Source organism: Pelecanus crispus, chromosome 14 (assembly GCF_030463565.1).
Source record: "Pelecanus crispus isolate bPelCri1 chromosome 14, bPelCri1.pri, whole genome shotgun sequence".
In the NCBI taxonomy this organism is placed as follows: domain Eukaryota; kingdom Metazoa; phylum Chordata; class Aves; order Pelecaniformes; family Pelecanidae; genus Pelecanus; species Pelecanus crispus.
The window spans coordinates 17739810-17760267 of record NC_134656.1 but is presented as its reverse complement, the minus strand read 5'-3'; the positions used below and the strand labels follow the sequence as shown (position 1 = coordinate 17760267).

Below are 20458 nucleotides of genomic sequence, written 5' to 3'. Positions count from 1 at the left end.
CCCCTACACTTCTTTCAGAGGTTGACCTAAAAAACACCAGTAAAATAACTGGAAGATGGAAGAGGTTGTTTCATTCCGGGCTGAACAAAATGCTTCAGGTTTGTGCTAATTACTTCCCCCCGCAACACCACCAGCCTCTCCCTCTGAGCTTGGCACACGCGCTTGGCCGTTCGGCTGCCAGATCTGAAAAACCCATCCTCTGCCCTGATCTATCCTGGACATCTGTTGTTTTGGGAGACGGAGCGCGTTGCGTGCTGGGCTGTTTGGCTCTGGGGAAGGCACCCGAGAGGTACGTGTCCTACTTTCTCGTCCTCCAACGAGCCAGCTAATGCCCCCGCTTTTCCCTGCGTGAGCAGCTCCACGGGCTCGCTCAATGCTCCTTAACGCAGGGAGATGTGAACCTTCCACTGTGGCAGTGGCCGGGTTTCGCCAGTGCCCTCCAGCAGCCTGAGGGCATGATGGGCGCTGCCAGTTATTAACTAAATGCTCATGGGAGGATAGCTTGGCTTTTGCAAGCCAGTCTCAGCCTGCTCCATTTTCAGACACCTCTCCAGCCTTCCCATCGCCAGCAGTTGGAGGTGGTCCCTTCCCCACCAAAGCAGCTCCTCCACAGCCAGGAGCTTTGCACGTACTGTATCCTCCTCCACCATTTGCCTGGAGGAGCCGTAACAGGCATCCTTGAAACACCCTGGGAGCGTGGGCAGGGACCCTGCTGTCCCAGAAGGTCTCGCCAAACACTATCCCCAGTTGTCAGATACACCTGTGACTTAACAGTGCTTGAAGACAAAGCTCTGCTTCCTTTCGCTTGAAGGACATCCCAAGCGCTGTTAAAGACAAGTGACCCCAGCAGCATTCCCTTGCTGGACCAAAACCACAGGTAACAAATTTCCATCACGCTGCGTGCTCAGCCATTGCCGCTGCGGAGCTACCCCGTGGCAGGCAGCAGCTCTTTCATCCGGGGTCTGACAACTGCTGTTGCCGAGACACGAGATGCCCAGCTGCACAGCCACCTCTCAACGCCCCTTAGCACATCTTTGCACCCATGCCATTTTTCCCTTTAAGACCAAAAATAACTTGAAGTTTTAATTTCAAGATATTTTGCTTGAAGCCCAAGAAAGACCACAAGAAATTTCTCTGCCAGTTCCACACCAGAACACACTTGCTCCTCTCCTCACAACAAGGTTAGGCCAGGGAATATCTCACTCCCCTTCCTGCCAGGGACTGGCTTCTTTTTGCTGAAAGCCAAGGTGACATTCCTCCAGGTCTGCAGCTAGCAGTGAGCCCCACAGACCCTGCAGGCAGCACACCCTCTTCTCTGCACCATCATGCAGAGCCCATAGGGACGCAGCCTCACAGAGGAACCGTATCCCCACAGCAGTGCCTCCCGCAGCTCAGATCTCCAGTGCAGAGACCTTTTTCTCCCAGAGTCACTGCTCCACGGTAGCACAGACCCACTCCAGCCCTTGGTTTAGTCCCCTGCCCTTTGAGGAGAGGAGAGTGCAGAGCAAGCACGCTCACCGTGCCAATACCGAAACTCCTGAGGACAGAGGCGATGCCCAAGCCCCTGTTCCCCCCACTGCAGTCCATGCTCCTGTCAGCTGCTGTTCTTCAGTCCTCCTAGCATTCAACTTCACACTCTCTGCTAGGCCGTCCCTGTGTCGATCTCTCAAGTCTCTGCAGAACGCCCTCATTTTCACAGTCCTCATCATGGTAAGATGCTCAGCGCCATTCTATAGGCTGCCACATCCCCTTGAGCTTCTCAACCTCACTTCTTCAGGGGCAGATGCCATAGCTTTAGTTCTCTTGGTGATCAGCACTGGGGATACCTGCTTCTAGCCATTGAGGCACCCCTTAAAACAGAAACCTGAAGAGATGAAAAGCTTGCCGCTGAGCAACTGCAATTGCTAACTTACTTACCAGGAGCCTTGAGGAGATCCAGAGACCAACATCGCTTCCGCATGGTCACGATCCTCAACAGAGGATCCTCCTCAACTCAGGTTCTGCCTCAGCTTCCAGCCACTAAAACTGCAGAGAACTGCAAAGACCAAGGAACTCAGCTGGTGGGACTGCAGGCAAGCGAGGAATAAAGCAAAGGGGCAGGTAAGCAACTCCCCAGCTCTGCACTGCCTCACTCTGCACGTTTTACAGCAGCGCTTGAAGTCCTGCTCTGGACCAGACTTGGGCGCTCTGCAACGCAGCAGCAGCTCTGCCATGGTTGCGTGTCACGGGGCCAGGACAGCTGCTGAAGGAGCAGAACAGCTCACACAGAGGCAACACTTGGCTTAACCTGCTTAATCACCCATTAAAGCGTGGATCTAAGCATTAGCTACTACTTCCACTACAAGTGCTTCTGGCCCCTTCTAAAAGTGCAGGACTCAAGCCTGCAGCACAAGAGACCTGAGAATGCCAAAGAGCTGCTGGCTTAGATATTTACCAAAAATCAAACTCTTAAAGGAATCCCACACTCCCACCATTTTACAAAACTTCAAAGACCAGAGGAGAGAGAAGCTGCACAGTGGATTATCCAGGCAACATTTATTAGAGTGTTTCAAGTATACAATGATTTTACTGATGGCTGTGAGCAGCTAAGATGCAAACAGATGCCAGTAGGAACGGGTGACCTAGAACTAGCAGGCTATGCAATTCTTGTGGGAAATTAATGCTTTCAGCTGAAAAAAGAGGAAAAGAAAGTATCAGACTAAAAGATTGAGCAAGTCTGGGGACGGGGAGGAGAAAATACAGAAGTCTTTAATTGAGATCGCTTACTTGGCAACTCACAAGTAGCAGAAGCTGTCTGCTATTGCACTCTTCCCTTAACATCCCAAGGACCTAAAATAGCCAGCTGTTTTTTCCACCAAGAACAGACAGCATTTTCCCTGGTAAGAATGGAGGCCTGCAGCGGTGGGCGATTCTGGAGCCCTAGCTCAACACTTAGAGATTTAGATCCCTGGCTTTGCATACACGCATGTGAGAACCAGGCTGTTGGACTTCCATCAGCGAGGAAGCAATGCAGACCTTCAGCAGAGCACGCTAAAACCATCAACTCCTCACTATAAGGCAGCGTTAGGTCAGGACTCTTTTTGGGTGCCTGAGCTGTTGTTTAAAAAAGCAAGGACCACATGGCAACAAGACTACAAGGTCCTCTGACAATAACAAGGACTGTGCGTGTTTCCCAAGAACTACTTAAGGATGTGTCTTTCAGAAAAGTATCTTAAAGCAGAGACTCCCCCACTGATGCACAAAAAGGGCATGACTAGGGAGGAACTGAGCTATGAAGTGATCAACACATAAAACGCACCTCACAAACCAGAGGCTATGGACTTTGCCCGATTTGCAAGTTAGTAATTCTGCATTTAAGATAATAGCTGCCTCAATTGTGTCTTAGTCTCCTGCATTTATTAACAAGAAGCAGGTGAATTCAAGAGCTTAAAAAAAAACGAATTTAAACACTTAACATTTAAAAGGGTATCTCCAGAATGACCGTCCTTCAAGACTACTAAGCTCTGAGGTATGTGATGGCAACTTAGTAGCCAGGCTAGCAGAATGCAGCGGAGTTTCTAAGCCTCCTGAATACACCTTCGTTAACCAAATGAATCACAATTCTTTCTAGCAAAGTTGCTTAAAAATTTGTCTTCGGCAAAGACCATTTAAAAATTCTGGTTGACAACTCATTTGCAAGTAAACCAAAAAATATGGTTACAGTCTGTTCAATCAAATCAGACCCGATTACTACAAAAACACGCTAAGGACAGCCACTCAACTCATACGGATGCTGCAGTGCCTTCCTCCCACGTACCCTACAACTGCTTTTTAAAAACTGTTTGTCTAAAGGACAGCAATGGAAGACAAGTGAGGATTTAATGACAGATTTCAAACAGAAGGGCATACATACATTAAATTAACAGATTCAACCTTCAGCACACGGGATTTTGATAGAGTTACTAGCTAGAGTCACAGGAAGTTCCAAATTTGAACAGTCTTGAACCACTTCCAAAAATTCCAATGGCTTTTTAATAGTTCCAACAATTAACGGGTATATAAAACGGAGACGGACTTCTCCAGCAGAAGAGTTGGGGCTCTTCCAGGCTATTCAGACCACTGGTACGGAAGGGAGTTGATTTGACTTCCCCCACCTTCCCACTAGTCCGCTAAAGACTAGGATTTATTAAAACCTTCTCAATTTACTGACAACTGATTTAGCAGGCAAAAGCTGCAGGCTGTGTCAATCATAGTGGATGGCAGTATAGAAGATTATCCAAACAACCTGTGGAGAGGAAAGGAAGTGAAGGTTATTTTGATGCCTCTGGAGAGGTTCAGACACAGGAAACAAGTTTCACACCCTGCTCTCAATAGAGGACTAGGGACTGAATTCCAGCTTTGAGACGGTCTCGGAGAGATGTTAGGATCACGAGGCGCCACAAACGGTAGCATTCAACTTGCTTGCCTTCTGGGGTGACTAGCCTCTCCACACTGAAATCCCACCACAGCGATTTAGAAACACTACCAAGTCAAGTGCTGAGCGTGTTTGCAGACTTGGGGGAGAGGAGTAAGGGAAAAACAAAGACACCCAAAACACCAGTTTGGGTGTAACTACCTCTAGATGAAACTCCACCAGGATATCTGGGACAGAGGATGGGAAGACATAAGAGTTAAGTGGTAGAGGCAGAAGTTTATCTGCCTGTCCCTACATCCTTTCCTACAGAGAAATCCCAGGCATTAATACCGTATTTCATAGCTAGTAGCCATCAGATTTGGGGATTTTCTTTCCCAATGAACTCCGCTTAATTAGATGATGTGAACACACCTCTATTCTATCAACGCATGACCTCACCTGCTTTTCTTCCAGGTCTTTTCCTTCAGGAACTGTACCAAGACAATTCACTAATCAACTTAAAGAAAGCAAGAGGCATTACCAGAAACAGTGCAAAAGATGTCATGAATCCTTCCTTTGTCAGCTCCCACGTCCCGCCATACTCCTCCTCATCTATCTGCTGGAAGCTACTGAAGTAGAGGTACAGAACACCAGCATTGATCAGGCAGAATCTGGAAGAGAGAGATTAGGAACTGTCATTTCAGTGATACAGGGAGCAGGCATCCAACATGCCGTACAGCAACGTAGCAGTGAAACGTCTTTCATCCGCAGCAGAGAGGAAGCGAAGAGGAACGCTGTTCCTGCAACGCTTCCCAGGCAGCTCAGTCACTTCCTTAAAAAAGCACCTCCAGGTCAGCTTGCCATAGCATGCTAGGTTTGGATGAAGTTCACCTCACAAGGCACAACCTACTCCTAGTAAGGCTCAACAGACAGAAGTCAAGAGCTGGAAGTACCAGCAGATCTGCAAAACCTGCAAGTTTTCCTATCCTGCAGATCAGCAGCAGTCCCGCTCCCACATAGAATCCAATTGCCTTGTGTGCGCTACTTCATTTTGAGGCTAAGAGGGAAGACTGTTAGAGTCTATGCTCAGCGTTAGATCCCTGTTAACGTCCCATGACCGAACGCAGCGACTTGGAGATGAGAGCCAGAGCGGACTCGATAGCACCCTCAGAGCCACAGCACTGGGGTTCAGCTTGAGACAGCTCTTAGCCCTCTCCAGTCTGTGCCAACAGTTACGCTGCAATGGAGAGAAAAATCCGTGACCTCCCCTTTGTCCTTACACGTGTTTGGCTTTACACCACCCCAGCTCAGGGCTGAGGCAACCTGGGAAGTGACAGGTACATTTCCTGGAAAGAAGGCTGTGTAGGAAGGGCAATTCGGGAAGATATACACACAAGTTCAGTGACTGGCAGCAAGCTGTGAGTAGCTGTGCGGCCGCATACCACAGAGAAGCCACGCACGCCATTCTAGAAGCTTTTTGTTTTTCCGCTGTACACCAAATCACTTTTATTTCTTACTAACATTTAGCACAGGAATTGGCTTAGGTGCCTGAAGGTGCCTTGTGAATTAACGGATGACTAAGTAAGAACAATGCTTCTCAGCTACTCTGCATCTGTTACTGGGAGCACTTTAGATTTAACTGTTTGCATGTAGCTATCGAGCTCCTGTTGGAGCATCACTGCTTTACAGCCCCTTTTCCCCCAATTTCAAACTTTTTTTCCACCCCCCCTTAGAGACAATTGCTGCTACTCCCTCCGCTCTCTTGCCACAGCCAGGACACTCAGGAAAAGACGACAAGTCAATTTTGCCTAAGAAAAGCTGTGGGGTTGTGAGCTTGACTAGGAGACCTTGACTAGGCAGAGACATTTGCAGTTGGAGACTCCCCAGAGCAGACACAGCATCTTCCCACACCAGTGTTCAGAGAGCGGGGCTGTGTTTCCCATCTCTGGTGTCCCTCCAGAGGCTTTCAGGCATGTGCCAGGGCCAAACAAATTTTCATTTCATAATTTGGAGCACTCACTGCAGCCTTCGGACGCCTGCTGGGAGGTGACCCGAATCCCACGTCTCGGCGGGGACCCGATGCGTACATGCCCTTCTAGGCACTGCCTTCCCCCCTCACGGCTGAAAGAACAACTTCAGCAAGCTGGGAGCGCTGCAGGGGCACGGCCAATGGCGCCACTTTGCCTGTTACCTACGGTCTTCGGTGTTTTGTAGAAACCTTTTCTTTTTCAAAGAGAAGCTGCCCCTCTTGCCTACTAACAGAACATCCTCTCTGAGGAGGGCTCCTGACTCAAGGAGAAGGACTACCACACCTTCCCCTCCCTGGGCCGGACTTGTTAGGTGGCCGCACTGGGCACCATGCTCACAGCCCCTCGCCAAACATGCAGGAACAGACCACTTCACGAGTCAACTGAACCTCTCATTCCCTTCTTCTACCCCTGCCCCCTTTAATAATAATAAAATAAATAAATAATCATTTTAAAAAGCATTAATCGGGCTGAGGAGACAGAAAGAGGCTGATGAAGACATGATTTGTATAGATTTCATGACAAGTAACAGTCTGGAATGCAATGCTGGCTTTAAGACATGTGGCAGACAGAGACTGCGTTTGGCCAGCCCATTGTTTATAGCACAGCTTTAAACCAGACACCAAGTAACGTCCAAATGTGGGAAAGTACATGAGACAGAAAAGGAAATAAACCTTACACTGCTATTCCCACGAATCCCTTCAGTGGAACTACTCCCCAGATGATTCCCAAAATAACTGCAATGATCTGCCGGAACCAGTAGATCACATCTAAAAACTCGTCCTGAGAAGATAAAGCACAAGAAAGATTTTGACATTTACTACATTTCCTTTTTTTAAAGAATCATACAATTAACAGGTGAAAATTTAACACACTGAACACTTAGTTTTCCATTCAAAGTGTAAGATATTGTACTTGGAGCAGATGAAAGCAGCTTATGGCATTGCGCACCCTGGACTTCTCTGCTTCCAAATTAAATACGCGGCTTTGTCCTCCCACGGGCTAACTGGAAAGGCGAACAAGTATCTAGTCCTCTTGTTTACTAAAGATTCAATTCTATAAAAACTCACTGGAATAAAAGCTTAAAGAACTGTTTATGCTTTCAGGCTGTTATAGCTGCTCTCATGCCCCAGGCCCTCCCCTACCCAGAAACAAGCGCTACCAGCAGCCAGGACTCATGCCAACGCCAAAGGGCGAGCCATACCTCACATGTACTACAAGCGCAGCTGCCTTCTTTCAGAGCAGCAGTGGAGCGGGTGTTCCTCTTTGTCCGTAGGCTCAATAAAACCGTAAGTATTGCAGCTGGACACCGCCAACTCAGGCTTTAAATAAAATTCACTTCTGCTCGCATCTTTTTCCCCCTAGCCTCCCCAAGGACGGGATTGCCCCAGCATACCCCCAAATGCCAATGACCTCCATGATTTTACTGTAGGATGTGCAAAGTTGTTTGGCTCCACGTGGAAGACTAGAATCCACGTCAGAGATGGTCACTTCTCTCAGTCATGACATTTCTCAACCATTTTCGCCTTCAGTTCACATCCTATTGCATCAAAACATTGGCACAGCCTGTCACTGCTCCCCTCGCTAACTCTGAATTTCCTGCCCAATTTGTCAGAGGGGGACGAGGTCAAGTACAGCACAGCCCCACCGGTTCTGTCAGCAGCTGATAAGAAAAAAGCCACACAGATTTACGTCTGTCCCCCAAGGAAAAGCAGGGCAGAGCCCGCACCTTCTCCACGCTGAGAGGCAAAGCCAGCAAACTGGGGAGCAGGCATCCCGCTCCATCCCCGCGGCCGAGCACCCAGGCCGAGCTGGGGCCACGGCAGGACGCGGGACGCTGCAGGAGCTCAGAGCATGTGGGCGTGCGGCTGGGGGCAGCGGCAGGATGAGGCACCGACCGGGAGCACTACAGCACACGGGAGATGTGCACAGGGAAAACGTCACTAGCTTCACTAGTGCTAAAAACACAGGGAAGCCTGTGGCTGACATGCTTTCACTCATACTTGGAAGGCTTGCTGACAAACACGAGCAGAACATGCAAGTCGAGCACACGCATGAAATTTTGTAGAAACCAAATCTCTTTTTGCACGTGAGACGCTGAGGCTAGGAACAGCAAAGCAACCGCAAAGGCCTAAACAACTGCCACGACGTTACTCTTCTGTGAGAACATACCCGCGCCGTGACACGGTAATGGAGAAACTCTCACAAGCCTGTTCTTGCGGCTGCCCTTTCCCTTCAGGCCTGACAGGTCAACGGGATTTGCAAATACGTTTTTCCCCCAACTTCTTAAAGTAGGTTATGTTTCTAGTTTTAATTATACAAAGTAAATTTTTTTTTTAATCCTAGAAGAGCTTGATCCAAAAGCCAAATGTAACTGAGGCACGTTAATATAAACGCAGCCTGTGTCTCCTTCGGCTCCACGCCCAGGTAGCAGAGAAGACCCGGGGCTGCCGCAGGCTGCGGCGCAGCAGAGTGGCCGCATCTGCCACCGGGAAGCACTCCGGGCGAGAGGGGACACGGAGCCATCGCGCACCGGCTGTCCGCTGCGGAAGTCACGGCCGGATTCAAACAAGAGAGTGCGTTCACGCCGGATGCCTGCCCGGCCACCCTGGCGAAGGGACCGGTGCCCCGGGCTGCGGGAGCGGGGCAGGAGCGCAGGCGGGCTGCGGCACGGTGCCTGTGGGCCCATGGGCACGGCAGGCCCACGGGCACGGCAGGCCCACGGGCACGGCAGGCCCCACAGCGGGCCCCACGGGCACGGCAGGCCGGGCACGGCGGGCCCCACGGGCACGGCAGGCCCCACGGGCACGGCAAGACAGGCACGGCGGGCCCCACGGGCACGGCGAGGCCCCACGGGCACGGCGAGGCCCCACGGGCACGGCGGGCCGCCCGCGCTGCCTGCTGAAGGTGTTTGAACAATCGTGACAGGCGCCGGCCCGGCGCCGCGGGCTCTCCCGCCGCCCCCCGCAGCCGGCCCGGCGCCGCCGGGGCTCCGCACGCCCCGAGCCGGGCGGCAGCCGCCGTACCGGGCGAGGCCCCCGCCTGCCCTGGACGCGCTCCCTCCGCTCCCCGCAGCAGCGCCGGCTCCGCCCGCGGCGGGAGGCCGCTCCTACCCCCTCCAGCGGGGCCTCCCGCCGCCGCAGCGCCCGAGACGCGGCCCGGTGAGGGCCCGGGGCCGGGCGGGCAGGTCGCGGCCCGGCGGGAGCAGCCCCTCCCCGGCTCCCCCCGACCGGGGCCCGGCGGCGGGGGCAGCCCCGGGCCCACCTTGTCGTGCCAGGCGGAGTCGCTGCGCAGCGCTTTGCCCCACACCGAGCCGCGCGCGCCCGCGCCGCCGTTGGCCACCGCCTGCTGCTGCGCGTGCGGCGGCTCCTCCCGGCGCCGCGCGCCGCTCATCCTCCCGCTCCCGGCCCCGGCCCCGCTCTCGGCCCGGAAGCGGCCGCCGCGCAGCGTCACCCGCCCGCGCCCCCCGCTCCGCCAATGGCGGCGGCGCCCGGCGGCCCACGTGACAGAGGCGAGCGCCGCTCCCCCTACGGCAGGGGAGAGGGGACACGCTGCGGCGCGGCGCGCGCGGGGGGCGGAGCCGGGGCTCGGTGGGGGAGCGGCGGGGGCGGGGCGGGGCGGGGGGTCCCGGTGTGCGGGGGGCGTGGGGCCAGGGCGAACCCCGGTGTGCAGGGTCCGTGGGGCCGGCGGTCCCCGTGTGCGGGGGGCGTGGGCCCGGGGGATCCCGGTGTGCAGGGTCCGTGGGCCCGGGGGGAACCCCGGTGTGCGGGGTCCGTGGGCCCCGGGGGTCCCGGTGTGCGGGGTCCAGGGCCCCGGGGGGTCCCGGTGTGCGGGGTCCAGGGCCCCGGGGGGTCCCGGTGTGCGGGGTCTGTGGGCCCGGGGGGTCCCGGTGTGCGGGGGGCGTGGGCCCCGGGGGTCCCGGTGTGCGGGGCCCGGGGGCTCCCGGTGTGCGGGGGGCGTGGGCCTGGGGGGTCCCGGTGTGCAGGGTCTGTGGGCCCCGGGGATCCCGGTGTGCGGGGTCCAGGGCCCCGGGGGGTCCCGGTGTGCGGGGGGCGTGGGCCCAGGGGGTCCCGGTGTGCGGGGTCCAGGGCCCCGGGGGGTCCCGGTGTGCGGGGGGCGTGGGCCTGGGGGGTCCCGGTGTGCAGGGTCTGTGGGCCCCGGGGGTCCCGGTGTGCGGGGTCTGTGGGCCCGGGGGGTCCCGGTGTGCGGGGTCCAGGGCCCCGGGGGGTCCCGGTGTGCGGGGGGCGTGGGCCCGGGGGGTCCCGGTGTGCGGGGTCCGGCGGTCCCGGTGTGCGGGGGGCGTGGGCCCGGGGGGAACCCCGGTGTGCGGGGGGCGTGGGCCTGGGGGGTCCCAGTGGGCGGAGGCTGGGGGCCCGGGGGGTCCTGGTGTGCAGGGTCTGTGGGCCCAGGGGCTCCCAGTGTGCGGGGGCCGTGGGGCCAGGGGGTCCCGGTGTGCGGGGGGCGTGGGCATGGGGGGAACCCCGGTGTGCAGGGTCTGTGGGCCCGAGGGGTCCCGGTGTGCCGGGGCTGGGGGGACCCCGGTGTGCCGGGGCCGGGGGTCCCGGTTTGCCGGGGCCATGGGGCCTTGCAGGCACCGTGGGTCCTGCCCGGAGCCGGGCTGCAGGCCCGGAGGCGTTCGCAGCGGGATCACCTTTAAAATAAAACACGGCTGTGCTGGGCACCGCAGTTTGTGTGCTCTGTTGGAGCAGACGCGACAGCAGCCGAACACACACCCTCTGCGGAGATTGCACTCTTGGAAGGGCATGCAAATAAAGTAATCGCACATGGAGTCCTAAAGATTTGACTGGTTTTTTTTACGTTCTTGCCTTACAGGAGCAATGGTTGTCGACTTAAAACTGTTGCGTTCCTCATGAAAAAACCACACTGGGAATCACTTCTCCAGCACGGGGTGGGCAGGGCGTTCGTCTGGGGTTGGTTCATGGTTACCCTCCTCGGCGTGCGCCTGTGGGCAGAGCGGGGCCTGGGTCTGACAGCGAGTGACGGAATTCCCTGCATGCGCGTGGGTGTGGGTCCGGGTACCCCTTCCCATCCGGTGGCGCGGTGAGCGGCTTGGCTCAGCCATGCTGGGGCTGCTGCAGGCGTCGCTGGAGACCCAGATCCTGCCATGAGCCTTGCCGGTGGCGGCGATGCCCGCGTCCTGCACGGACACCGTGCATGGAGCCGTCCCTTCCTCGCTTGCCCGTTCGCGTCCCCGCCGGCGCTGACACACGATGAGCTTCGCCGTTTCATTTCCCCATTAACAAACCTCGGGCCCAAGGCCCTGCGTTTCTTTCTGTTGCACAAACGAGCAAAGGCGTGACGTGCTGAGCCGGGAGCCTGCCTGCTCTCTGTGCGCAGCCCTAAATACCTCGGGAGCAGCCAGCCCGCTGCTGGTGCCAGCAGAACCTGGGAACCTTCGGCGTAGACCGGACCTGAGCCGTGCGTGGTTACCGCCGAGCGGAGCAGGCAGACGAGTCCTTGTCCCAGACCTCCGATCAGCTCCAGCTGAGGCCATGTAATTTAAATACAGATTATACAAGATACTTTTGGACTTCAGAAGTACCTTGCCTGCTCCAGCAATCGGGCCCCTGAGCACGTGTCCAAGCCCTTGGGCGTTTGCCACAAGCTGGTCCAGGTCAGCGGACCCCTGTTGCATTAGCAGGAAGGGGATGCGCAGTGGGGGGGGGGTCATCGCTGCACCTCTGGCGGGACCTGTGCCTCTGACACCCCCTCCGTGCCGGGGCCCTTCGCTGAGGGGCCAGCTCGCACGTGCCCCAGCTCCAGCCTCGCCGCCGGGGCGCTCCGCAGGTGCTCGGGGCACGGCAGCCCCAATCCCGCTCCGCACCCTGCACTCCGTGATGGATGCGGTCACCGAGCGCCAGGGGAGGCGACGGCTGCGGGACCCCGGGGCTGATCTCTTCCATGACTTTAGGCTGTGTCCGAGGCACGGGAGGAGTCCCACTGTCGCCGGCGCCGTGCTCCTGCCCCAGGCCCCTTTGCAGGGGTGGAAGCGCTTGCACCGTGATGAGACACCTGGATCAGGGAACTGATCTAAAATTCACATGCTCAAAAACCCGCAGTGGTTTGTTTTACTCCATCTCCATTGCCTGATCCACTGCCCAGAGAGAAAAGCAAAGTAAATTGGGGCTTGAAAGAACAAGGAGGAGGCAGGAGAGGTGCCAGAAGCTGTCACGGGGGTGCAAACAGGCTCCCGGTAAGGGATGCGTGTCGGCAGGCACGTGGAAGTAGGGGCGAAGGATTACACGGGGAGCCCGGGCACAGGCAGGGGAAGGTGGGAAGGGCTGGACGGGGCTCAAGGGAGAGCCCGAGGGGGCCCAGCAGCAGCCCCTTACGTGCACGCAGCTTCGGAGGCTGCAAAGCTCGCGGGGAGCTGCCACGTCGGTACTGCCCCGCTTCGCCAGCCCCCCCGGGGCTCAGTGGCGAGGAACCGGGGCTCGGTGAGGGACAGCAACCGCCCCAGAGGGGCTGAGGGGGGGTCCCGCCTCCTGCCAGGCTCCCGGGGACCACCTGGACGCGGCTGAGGCCGGGCCTTGCCTCCGGGACAGAGAAACCTGGGACCAGCCACGGGGTGGCAGCTCCGGCTGCCTGACTCCTGGGATTTGTGCTTTTTTTCCTTTCATTTTTCTCTTTCCTTATATATTTATTAAAAAGGCAAACCTTCTTGGGACCCCCTGGCCAGGTCGTGGGCATGGCAAAGGCTCTGCGCTCTCCCTGGCTTGCCCCTGCCCCGGCACTCGGCGCCGTTTCCGACCCCATCTCTGCTTTTGGCCAGCTCCTAGAATCATAGAATCACAGAATCGTTGAGGTTGGAAAAGACCTTTAAGATCATCCAGTCCAACCATTAACCTAACACTGCCAAGTCCACCACTAAACCAATTAAGGGGAGAGTATTAATTAATTTCATGTTTCCTGGCTTGCTGGCTGGATTATTTTTTTAACGAAGTAAAACTAGGAATCATTAAAGTTGGAAAGGGTCTCTAAGATCATCAGTCCAACCATCAACCCAACACCCCCATGCCCACTAAACCATGTCCCCAAGTGCCACCTCTGCCCGTTTTTTGAACCCCTCCAGGGCTGGGGACTCCCCCACCTCTCTGGGCAGCCTGTTCCAATGCTTGACCACCCTTTCCATGAAGAATTTTTTCCTAATATCCAATCTAAACCTCCCCTGATGCAACTTGAGGCCACTGCTTTTGCATCAGTGATGAAACAGGGGTTTTTTTGGCTTTTTAACTGTTACTTGTAGCGATGCCCTGCAGGAGAAGGGCAGCTGGAGATTAATCTGTGTCGCTGCTCATTTCTGCCCTCCGCCTGTGCTGCTGCGAGTGCAGCCCCCGTGCTCCACGCTGTCCCCTCAGCACGGCTCTGCCACGCTGGGAGGTGCCCGGGGTGACGGCAGGGCACGGTCCTCGTCCCCGAGCTCCCACCTCTCCGTGGGCAGTGACGGAGCCGCCGGCAGTGCCTGGGCAGAGCAGCCCTGCCCTGCTCCAGCTGCCTGCACCAGGGTTGGGTGAATCCCTCTCAGAAACGCTCCTGGTGTCGGCCTCTCCCCCTCGCCTGCTCCTCTGCAGGCTGAATTCTGGCCCCAGCGTTGTGGGGTCCTGCAACCCAAAGATAAATCCCCCCCGGGATGATGTCTGGGGGGGCATCACCCTCCTGAGGGGGACCCCGCAGGACCGGGAGCTCCTCTTGGTGACTGCAGGACCGGGATGCGGCGCAGGGTTGCGGATGGGCAGGAGATGTGAGCAAGCTGCTGCCCTGCAGAGATGCCCCAGCACCAGCGCCTGTCCTGCCTCGGGTGAAGGGTCGGCGCTGCCCATCTGCGGGAGGACAGACATTGATTTTCCATTATTTTAAGGAGACAAACCCTGCTCGCTCCTCCCCATATACAGGGATGCACGTTGCACGTCCCTGCACAAGCAAGAAAGATTTGAATGCATGGAACTGTGAACAGAGTATGGAAATGTCCCGTCGGGTCAAAAAGCCAGGGCAAACGCAGCGTGATGTGGTGCGTAGGGACATGGTTTGGAGCTGGACTTGGCGGCGCCAGGTTAATGGTTGGACTCGATGATCTTCGGGGTCTTTTCCAACCCAAAGGATTTTGTGATTCCATGATTCTATCCCTGCGCCTCCGGGCTCCAGACCCCAGCTCGGGAATGGGGCAGGTCCCCGGCCCTTCGCCACTTTTCGGGGACCTTCGAGGGGCTGTTCCACCGGCTCCCTCGGGGGCTCGCAGGGCTCAGCCGCCTGGGCCTTCTGGCCACGGGACCCTCGCAGCGTGCCCCCCGGGGCCGCTGGCAGGGGCCGTCGGCCGGCATCGGCGCAGCCGTCGGGTGCCCTCGAGGCCCCCCCGTGTACCCCAAATGCGCCCCGGCCGCAGCCCCGTGCCCCGGCCGCGCTGCTCCAGGCAGCCGGGGCTGAGCCCACCGCCCGTGGGCCGCGGGCCGGTGCCACCCGTGGGCGCCCACGGCCCCGCGCTGCCCCAGGCCGGGGGGCGCGGCGACGCCCACGGGGACGGCGGCCACGCGTGGGCCGCTCCCGCCGCCCTCTCGTCTATATAAGGCCGGGAGCGCCGTCCCGGCCCCGCCGCCCCGGCCCCGCCGCATTCTTCTGCCTTCTACGGGCCGCGCCGGGCCGGGCGGGACGGGGGGGGCGGCACCGCCCCGGGCCCCGCCGCCCGCCCGCCCCCAGGGCCGCGCCCCGCAGAGCAGCGCCGGCCGCCGCCGCTCCCCGCTCCCCGCTCCCCGCTCCCCGCTCCCCGCTCCAGGTGAGGCGGCCCCGCCGCTCCCCGCTCCGCCGACGGGACGGCATCGAGCGGCCACCGGGAGCTGCCGCGGCGGGAGGCAGCGGGGCGGCCCCGGCGGGGCGGGGGGGACCGGGAGGGATGGAGCCCGGGGCAGCCCCGATGGATCGGGATGAAGCCGGGGTGGGATGGAGCCCGGGGCAGCCCCGATGGACCGTGCGGGATGGAGCCGGGGTGGGATGGAGCCGGGACAGCCCCGACGGGGTGGGATGGAGCCGGGGTGGGATGGAGCCGGGGCAGCCCCGATGGACCGGGCGGGATGGAGCCGGGGTGGGATGGAGCCGGGGCAGCCCCGATGGACCGGGCGGGATGGAGCCGGGGTGGGATGGAGCCGGGGCAGCCCCGATGGACCGTGCGGGATGGAGCCGGGGTGGGATGGAGCCGGGGTGGGATGGAGCCGGGGCAGCCCCGATGGATCGGGATGGAGCCGGGGTGGGATGGAGCCGGGACAGCCCCGACGGGGTGGGATGGAGCCGGGGTGGGATGGAGCCGGGGCAGCCCCGAAGGGGCGGGGGGGACCGGGTGGGATGGAGCCGGGGCAGCCCCGATGGATCGGGATGGAGCCGGGGTGGGATGGAGCCCGGGGCAGCCCCGATGGACCGTGCGGGATGGAGCCGGGGTGGGATGGAGCCGGGGTGGGATGGAGCCGGGACAGCCCCGACGGGGTGGGATGGAGCCGGGGTGGGATGGAGCCGGGGCAGCCCCGATGGACCGTGCGGGATGGAGCCGGGGTGGGATGGAGCCGGGGTGGGATGGAGCCGGGACAGCCCCGACGGGGTGGGATGGAGCCGGGGTGGGATGGAGCCGGGGCAGCCCCGATGGACCGTGCGGGATGGAGCCAGGGTGGGATGGAGCCGGGACAGCCCCGACGGGGTGGGATGGAGCCGGGGTGGGATGGAGCCGGGGCAGCCCCGATGGACCGTGCGGGATGGAGCCGGGGTGGGATGGAGCCGGGGTGGGATGGAGCCGGGGCAGCCCCGATGGATCGGGATGGAGCCGGGGTGGGATGGAGCCGGGACAGCCCCGACGGGGTGGGATGGAGCCGGGGTGGGATGGAGCCGGGGCAGCCCCGAAGGGGCGGGGGGGACCGGGTGGGATGGAGCCGGGGCAGCCCCGATGGATCGGGATGGAGCCGGGGTGGGATGGAGCCGGGGCAGCCCCGAAGGGGCGGGGGGGACCGGGAGGGATGGAGCCGGGGCAGCCCCGATGGATCGGGATGGAGCCAGGCGGGATGGAGCTGGGGCAGCCCGGATGGATCGGGCGGGATGGAGCTGGGACAGCCCCGATGGACCAGGCGGGATGGAGCCAGGGCAGCCCCGATGGGGTGGGATGGAGCCGGGGTGGAATGGAGCCGGGGCAGCCCCGATGGACCCGGCGGGACAGAGCCAGGGCAGGTCGGCAGTGTGGGAGGGACTGGGCAGGATAGAGCCAGGGCAGCCCCGATGGGGAGGGCAGGATGGACCGGGCAGGACGGAGCCGAGGCAGGATGGAGCCCAGGGCAGCCCCAATGGACCAGGCGGGATGGAGCCGGGGTGGAATGGAGCTGGGGCAGCCCCGATGGACCAGGCGGGATGGAGCCGGGGCAGCCACAACAGGGCGGGAGGGACCGGGCAGGACGGAACTAGGGCAGCCCCGATGAACCGGGTGGGATGGAGCCAGCACAGCTCCGCGGGGAAGTGGCAGGACGGGAGTGGGCGGCCGCCCCTGGGAGCGCGGGAGGGAGCAGCCCCCGGCCGCCCCACGGCTGCGGCGGTGCTGGAGCTGGGGTCAGCCCTGGGGATGGGGAGAGACCCGGTGCATCCCTGCCAGGCACCCCTCTGCCCGGGCAGGGGGGCAGCCCCTCCCCGGGGCCCGGCAGGGATGTCCCAGCTAGGGGAGGCGAGGGTCGGCCTTGAGCAAAGCTCTCGGTAACCTTCTGCAGTGACTCGGGGCTGGGACAGCCTGGCTTCCCTGGGATGGCAGAGCTGCAAGAGCAGATCCTGCTGCCCGTGGTTCACCTGCCTCCCGGTTTGTGAGAGCTGTTCCTGTCTGGAACATCTGCTTTTCCCCCAAGTCTTTCTGCTGATGGCCAGAGCCAAGATCCAGAGGCATGCGTGATGCTCCAGAGATCTCCCCAGTGACCTGCGAGCAACTTCAGGCAATAAACTGTTGCAAGGCAGAAAAGCTTTATTTAGCTCATCTCCCTCAGTCTTAAACACAGAGGAACGCTGTGTTTTGTTTAGCCTTGCCCATGAAAACTTGAGGTCCTCTTGGCTTCCCTCCCTGCATGCCCTTTTGGTACAAAATGTTACGACTGTGATAAAAGCCAGGCAGGCTCTAAAACATGGACGTGTAGGAGAAGGCGGCAGCCGAAGCAGCATTCTTTGGAGCGGAACATCCCCAAGTGTCAACAACCACTGCTGCTGACCAAAGATGGTTGGGTTTCTTTAGTCACTTGAATTTTTTTCCTCTCATCACTGGCAGGCTCCGTGCGGCTGTAGGAGGAGTTTGCAGTCACCTCCCCCTCTGAGGCGCTGCGGCCAGATTCCCCCGCCGAGGTGAGCCCCTTAATTCTCCTGGGAAAATAGCAAGCCAGGTCCAGGGCATGTTACGCTGGTGGCCCGAGGCCGTGAAGACCTTCTGCCCTGTGTTTCGCAGCCGCTCCGGGCACCAGAAGGGTGCTGGGTCTTCTGTGTGGTGATGGTGTCTGTGCGTGGTCTTCCCATGGTGGCCCCAGAAGTTGCGCTTTGGAAGGGTTTGCATGTGCCACGTGGGGACGGGGAGGTCCTTGTCCCCTAAATTTGGTGGGAAGGAGCTAGCCCAGAAACCGTCTGCCACGCTTGTGGCCGAGCTCCACAGCTGTGCGTGGGCCTGGCCGGGTCCCCGGTGTGCGGGGGGAGCTGAGGGGGGGCTGGGATGAAGTCTCCCTCCCGGGGGTCACCGCACGCAGCTCCGGCTCCCTGATGCTGCCCTGCTCCCTCCCAGCCGCGCGTGAAACCCGCTCGCCGGCCTCAGTGCTGGTGGCTCAGGTTCTGCTTTCCCCTCACCTCCAAACTCCCTTTCCCACATCCATCTCTAGTGAGGCCACAAAAAGGAGCAGAACGGCAGCCCGCCTCCGTTCCTGCCGTGCGAGCGGGACGGGGGGCTCCTCCCGCAGCTCCCGGTGCCTCTGGCCGGCAGCGTGGCGGCACCGGCACCCCTCGGCAGCGGGGACGGAGCTGAGCGATGCCACATCCCAAGGGCATCCCGAGCAGGGCTGTGCTGGAGGAAAGGGATGGTTTAACAACAAATTAGGCAGGGAAGGTGAGCTGCTCCCTGCTCACTCCTCCAGGATATGACAGCCAGGTCCGTGTGTCCTGCTGGCTGCGGAGGCAGGATGTCCGCTCCCGGGCAGTCCTGGTGCTGGGAGAGGTGCCCGGCAGATGGCAAAGCTTTACGGGTGGAAGGATGCGCTGGCTGCAGCGCTGCCCTGCAGCCTCCTGTGCCGCTGCGGGATGCTGCGAGGCACCACCCACGCTGGCCCTGGTGCTGGACTACAGCCCCTGCGGTGCTGGAACGCGTCGAGGTGTGGCTGGCCGCGCGTCGTGGAGGGCCAGTGCTTGCCCGTTAGCAAACGCAGCTGTGTCGTGGCTCGCTGGTACTGGCAACCAATTTTGGGAAGAGGCATTGGGCAGGGATTTGACCGCAGTCCCTCCAAGGGGCCGTCGCTCACCCCGCGGGGGTGTCCTCTGGGACAGCCCAGGCTGCTTGACTCGCTCTTTCCCTGCCCTGACCAAAAGCACCCGGCAGATGCACGTCATGCGTCACGCTGCCGGCGTCTCGTGGCGGAGAGGAGCTCGCTGCCAGCAGCAGACCATGTCCCTCTCCGGCTGTGCTGGGACCGCAGGGCAGCCCCACGCGGTGCCGGAGCCTCGGCGGCACTTTCAGAGGTGGCTCCTGCAGTTGCACGGCCGGCTTTGCAGGAGCCACCCTTGGGAAACCCTTGGCAGCGTATCCCGGGTGATTGCAGCTTCTGAATACACGGGAACACGCCGGGGCCTGGGGATGGGCTGCTGCCACCGCAAAGGGAGCTGCCCTGTCCCCTCCCCGCCCGGGCACCCCTCCGTCGTGCCAGCCAGACCTGCCGTGCGCCGGCCCAGCCCGCTGGGCCCACCAGCAGCTCCCCGCTGTTTTATTTTTCAGCTGGGACAGTGAGCTGGAGCAGCACAGGAGAAGACGCGGGGTAGGGAAGGGCGGAAGCGGGCAGGAGGAAGATGGGGACGGGATGGCAGCACTGCGACGTCCCTTGGGCTTATCCCCCCCTCCCCAGCACCGTCAGGAAGCAGCACCGGGATGGAGTTGCTTGTTTGGTTTTTACCAAGGAGGAAACACGTGGCGGTTTATTTTTCTGATAGCTGTGGGTCTTTGCTCATTCTCTTTAAAACTAAACTATTTCCTAGCTTATGAACTTTTTAAGCCAGCCCCGTGGCCCCCTGGGTCTGACGCGGGTGGGGAAGGCAGAAGCCCGGTGGTGCAGGAGGCAGGGAGATCGTCTCGGCAAGAGCTGTGGCAGAAGGACGAGGGAATAAGGGCGGCTGGTGACGGGGCGAGCGCGGTGATCAGATCGGCGCATGGCTTTCAGCGAGAATCATCAAGTCGTTTAGGTTGGAAAAGACCTTTGAGATCATCCAGTCCAACCATTAAGCTAACACTACCAAGTCCACCACTAAACCAATTAAGGGTAGAGTAGTAATTTCATGTTTCCTGGCTTGCCGGCTGCATTATTTTTTAACAAAAGTAAAACTTGGAATCGTGAAGGTTGGAAAGGCCCTCTAAGATCCTCAGTCCAACCATCAACCCAACACCCCCATGCCCACTAAACCACATCCCAAAGTGCCACTTCTACACGGTTTTTGAACGCCTCCAGGGATGGGGACTCCCCCACCTCTCTGGGCAGCCTGTTCCAATGCTTGACCACCCTTTCCGTGAAGAAATTTTTCCTAATATCCAATCGTGCCAGGCTGGCTGGGGTCTCACCTCAGCGCTCATCTCCTCGGCTCTGCTGCCTGGGATCGGCAGCGCCTGGGCTGGAGCAGGACCGATCTCCGTGGGTTTCCTTCTTGCCGAGGAAGAAGCCGGAGGTTTGGTGGCTGCACCAACTGGCTCAGCCGAGTGCACCCCAGCGTGCAGGGCATCATGGCCAGGCGTTGCCTGAAACGGTCTGGGCATCAGGTTTTTGGGAATCCCAGAAAGCGTGGGCTCAAAGACCAGGGGAGC

General features: G+C 59.7%; 1 protein-coding gene across 2 annotated transcripts; it reads right to left on the bottom strand.

Annotated features, from left to right (window-relative positions):
* Nucleotides 1–3993: 3993 nt before the first annotated feature.
* RAB5IF (RAB5 interacting factor) lies at nucleotides 3994–9792 on the bottom strand. 2 transcript variants are annotated; one of them, XM_075721182.1, is made up of 4 exons: nucleotides 9664–9792; nucleotides 7079–7182; nucleotides 4892–5043; nucleotides 3994–4270 (listed from the first exon to the last, which is right to left on the bottom strand). In XM_075721182.1, the coding sequence occupies exons 1-4, from the start codon at nucleotides 9790–9792 to the stop codon at nucleotides 4227–4229; spliced, it is 429 nt and encodes a 142-aa protein (XP_075577297.1). In that variant the 3' UTR covers nucleotides 3994–4226. The 2 variants fall into 2 exon arrangements, with proteins under 2 accessions (XP_075577297.1, XP_075577298.1); XM_075721183.1 differs by having other exon boundaries at nucleotides 3994–4264; nucleotides 4914–5043.
* Nucleotides 9793–20458: the final 10666 nt, after the last annotated feature.

What these genes read in the sequence shown, in the direction of transcription:
- RAB5IF (XM_075721182.1), bottom strand. Translation starts at nt 9,792, where the DNA reads ATGAGCGGCGCGCGGCGCCGGGAGGAGCCGCCGCACGCGCAGCAGCAG. An exon ending in GGATTCGTGGGAATAGCAGT is followed by an intron (nt 5,044 to 7,078) that starts GTAAGGTTTATT and finishes TCTCTCTTCCAG; the next exon opens with ATTCTGCCTGATCAATGCTG. An exon ending in AATGCCTCTTGCTTTCTTTA is followed by an intron (nt 4,271 to 4,891) that starts AGTTGATTAGTG and finishes TTCCTTTCCTCT; the next exon opens with CCACAGGTTGTTTGGATAAT.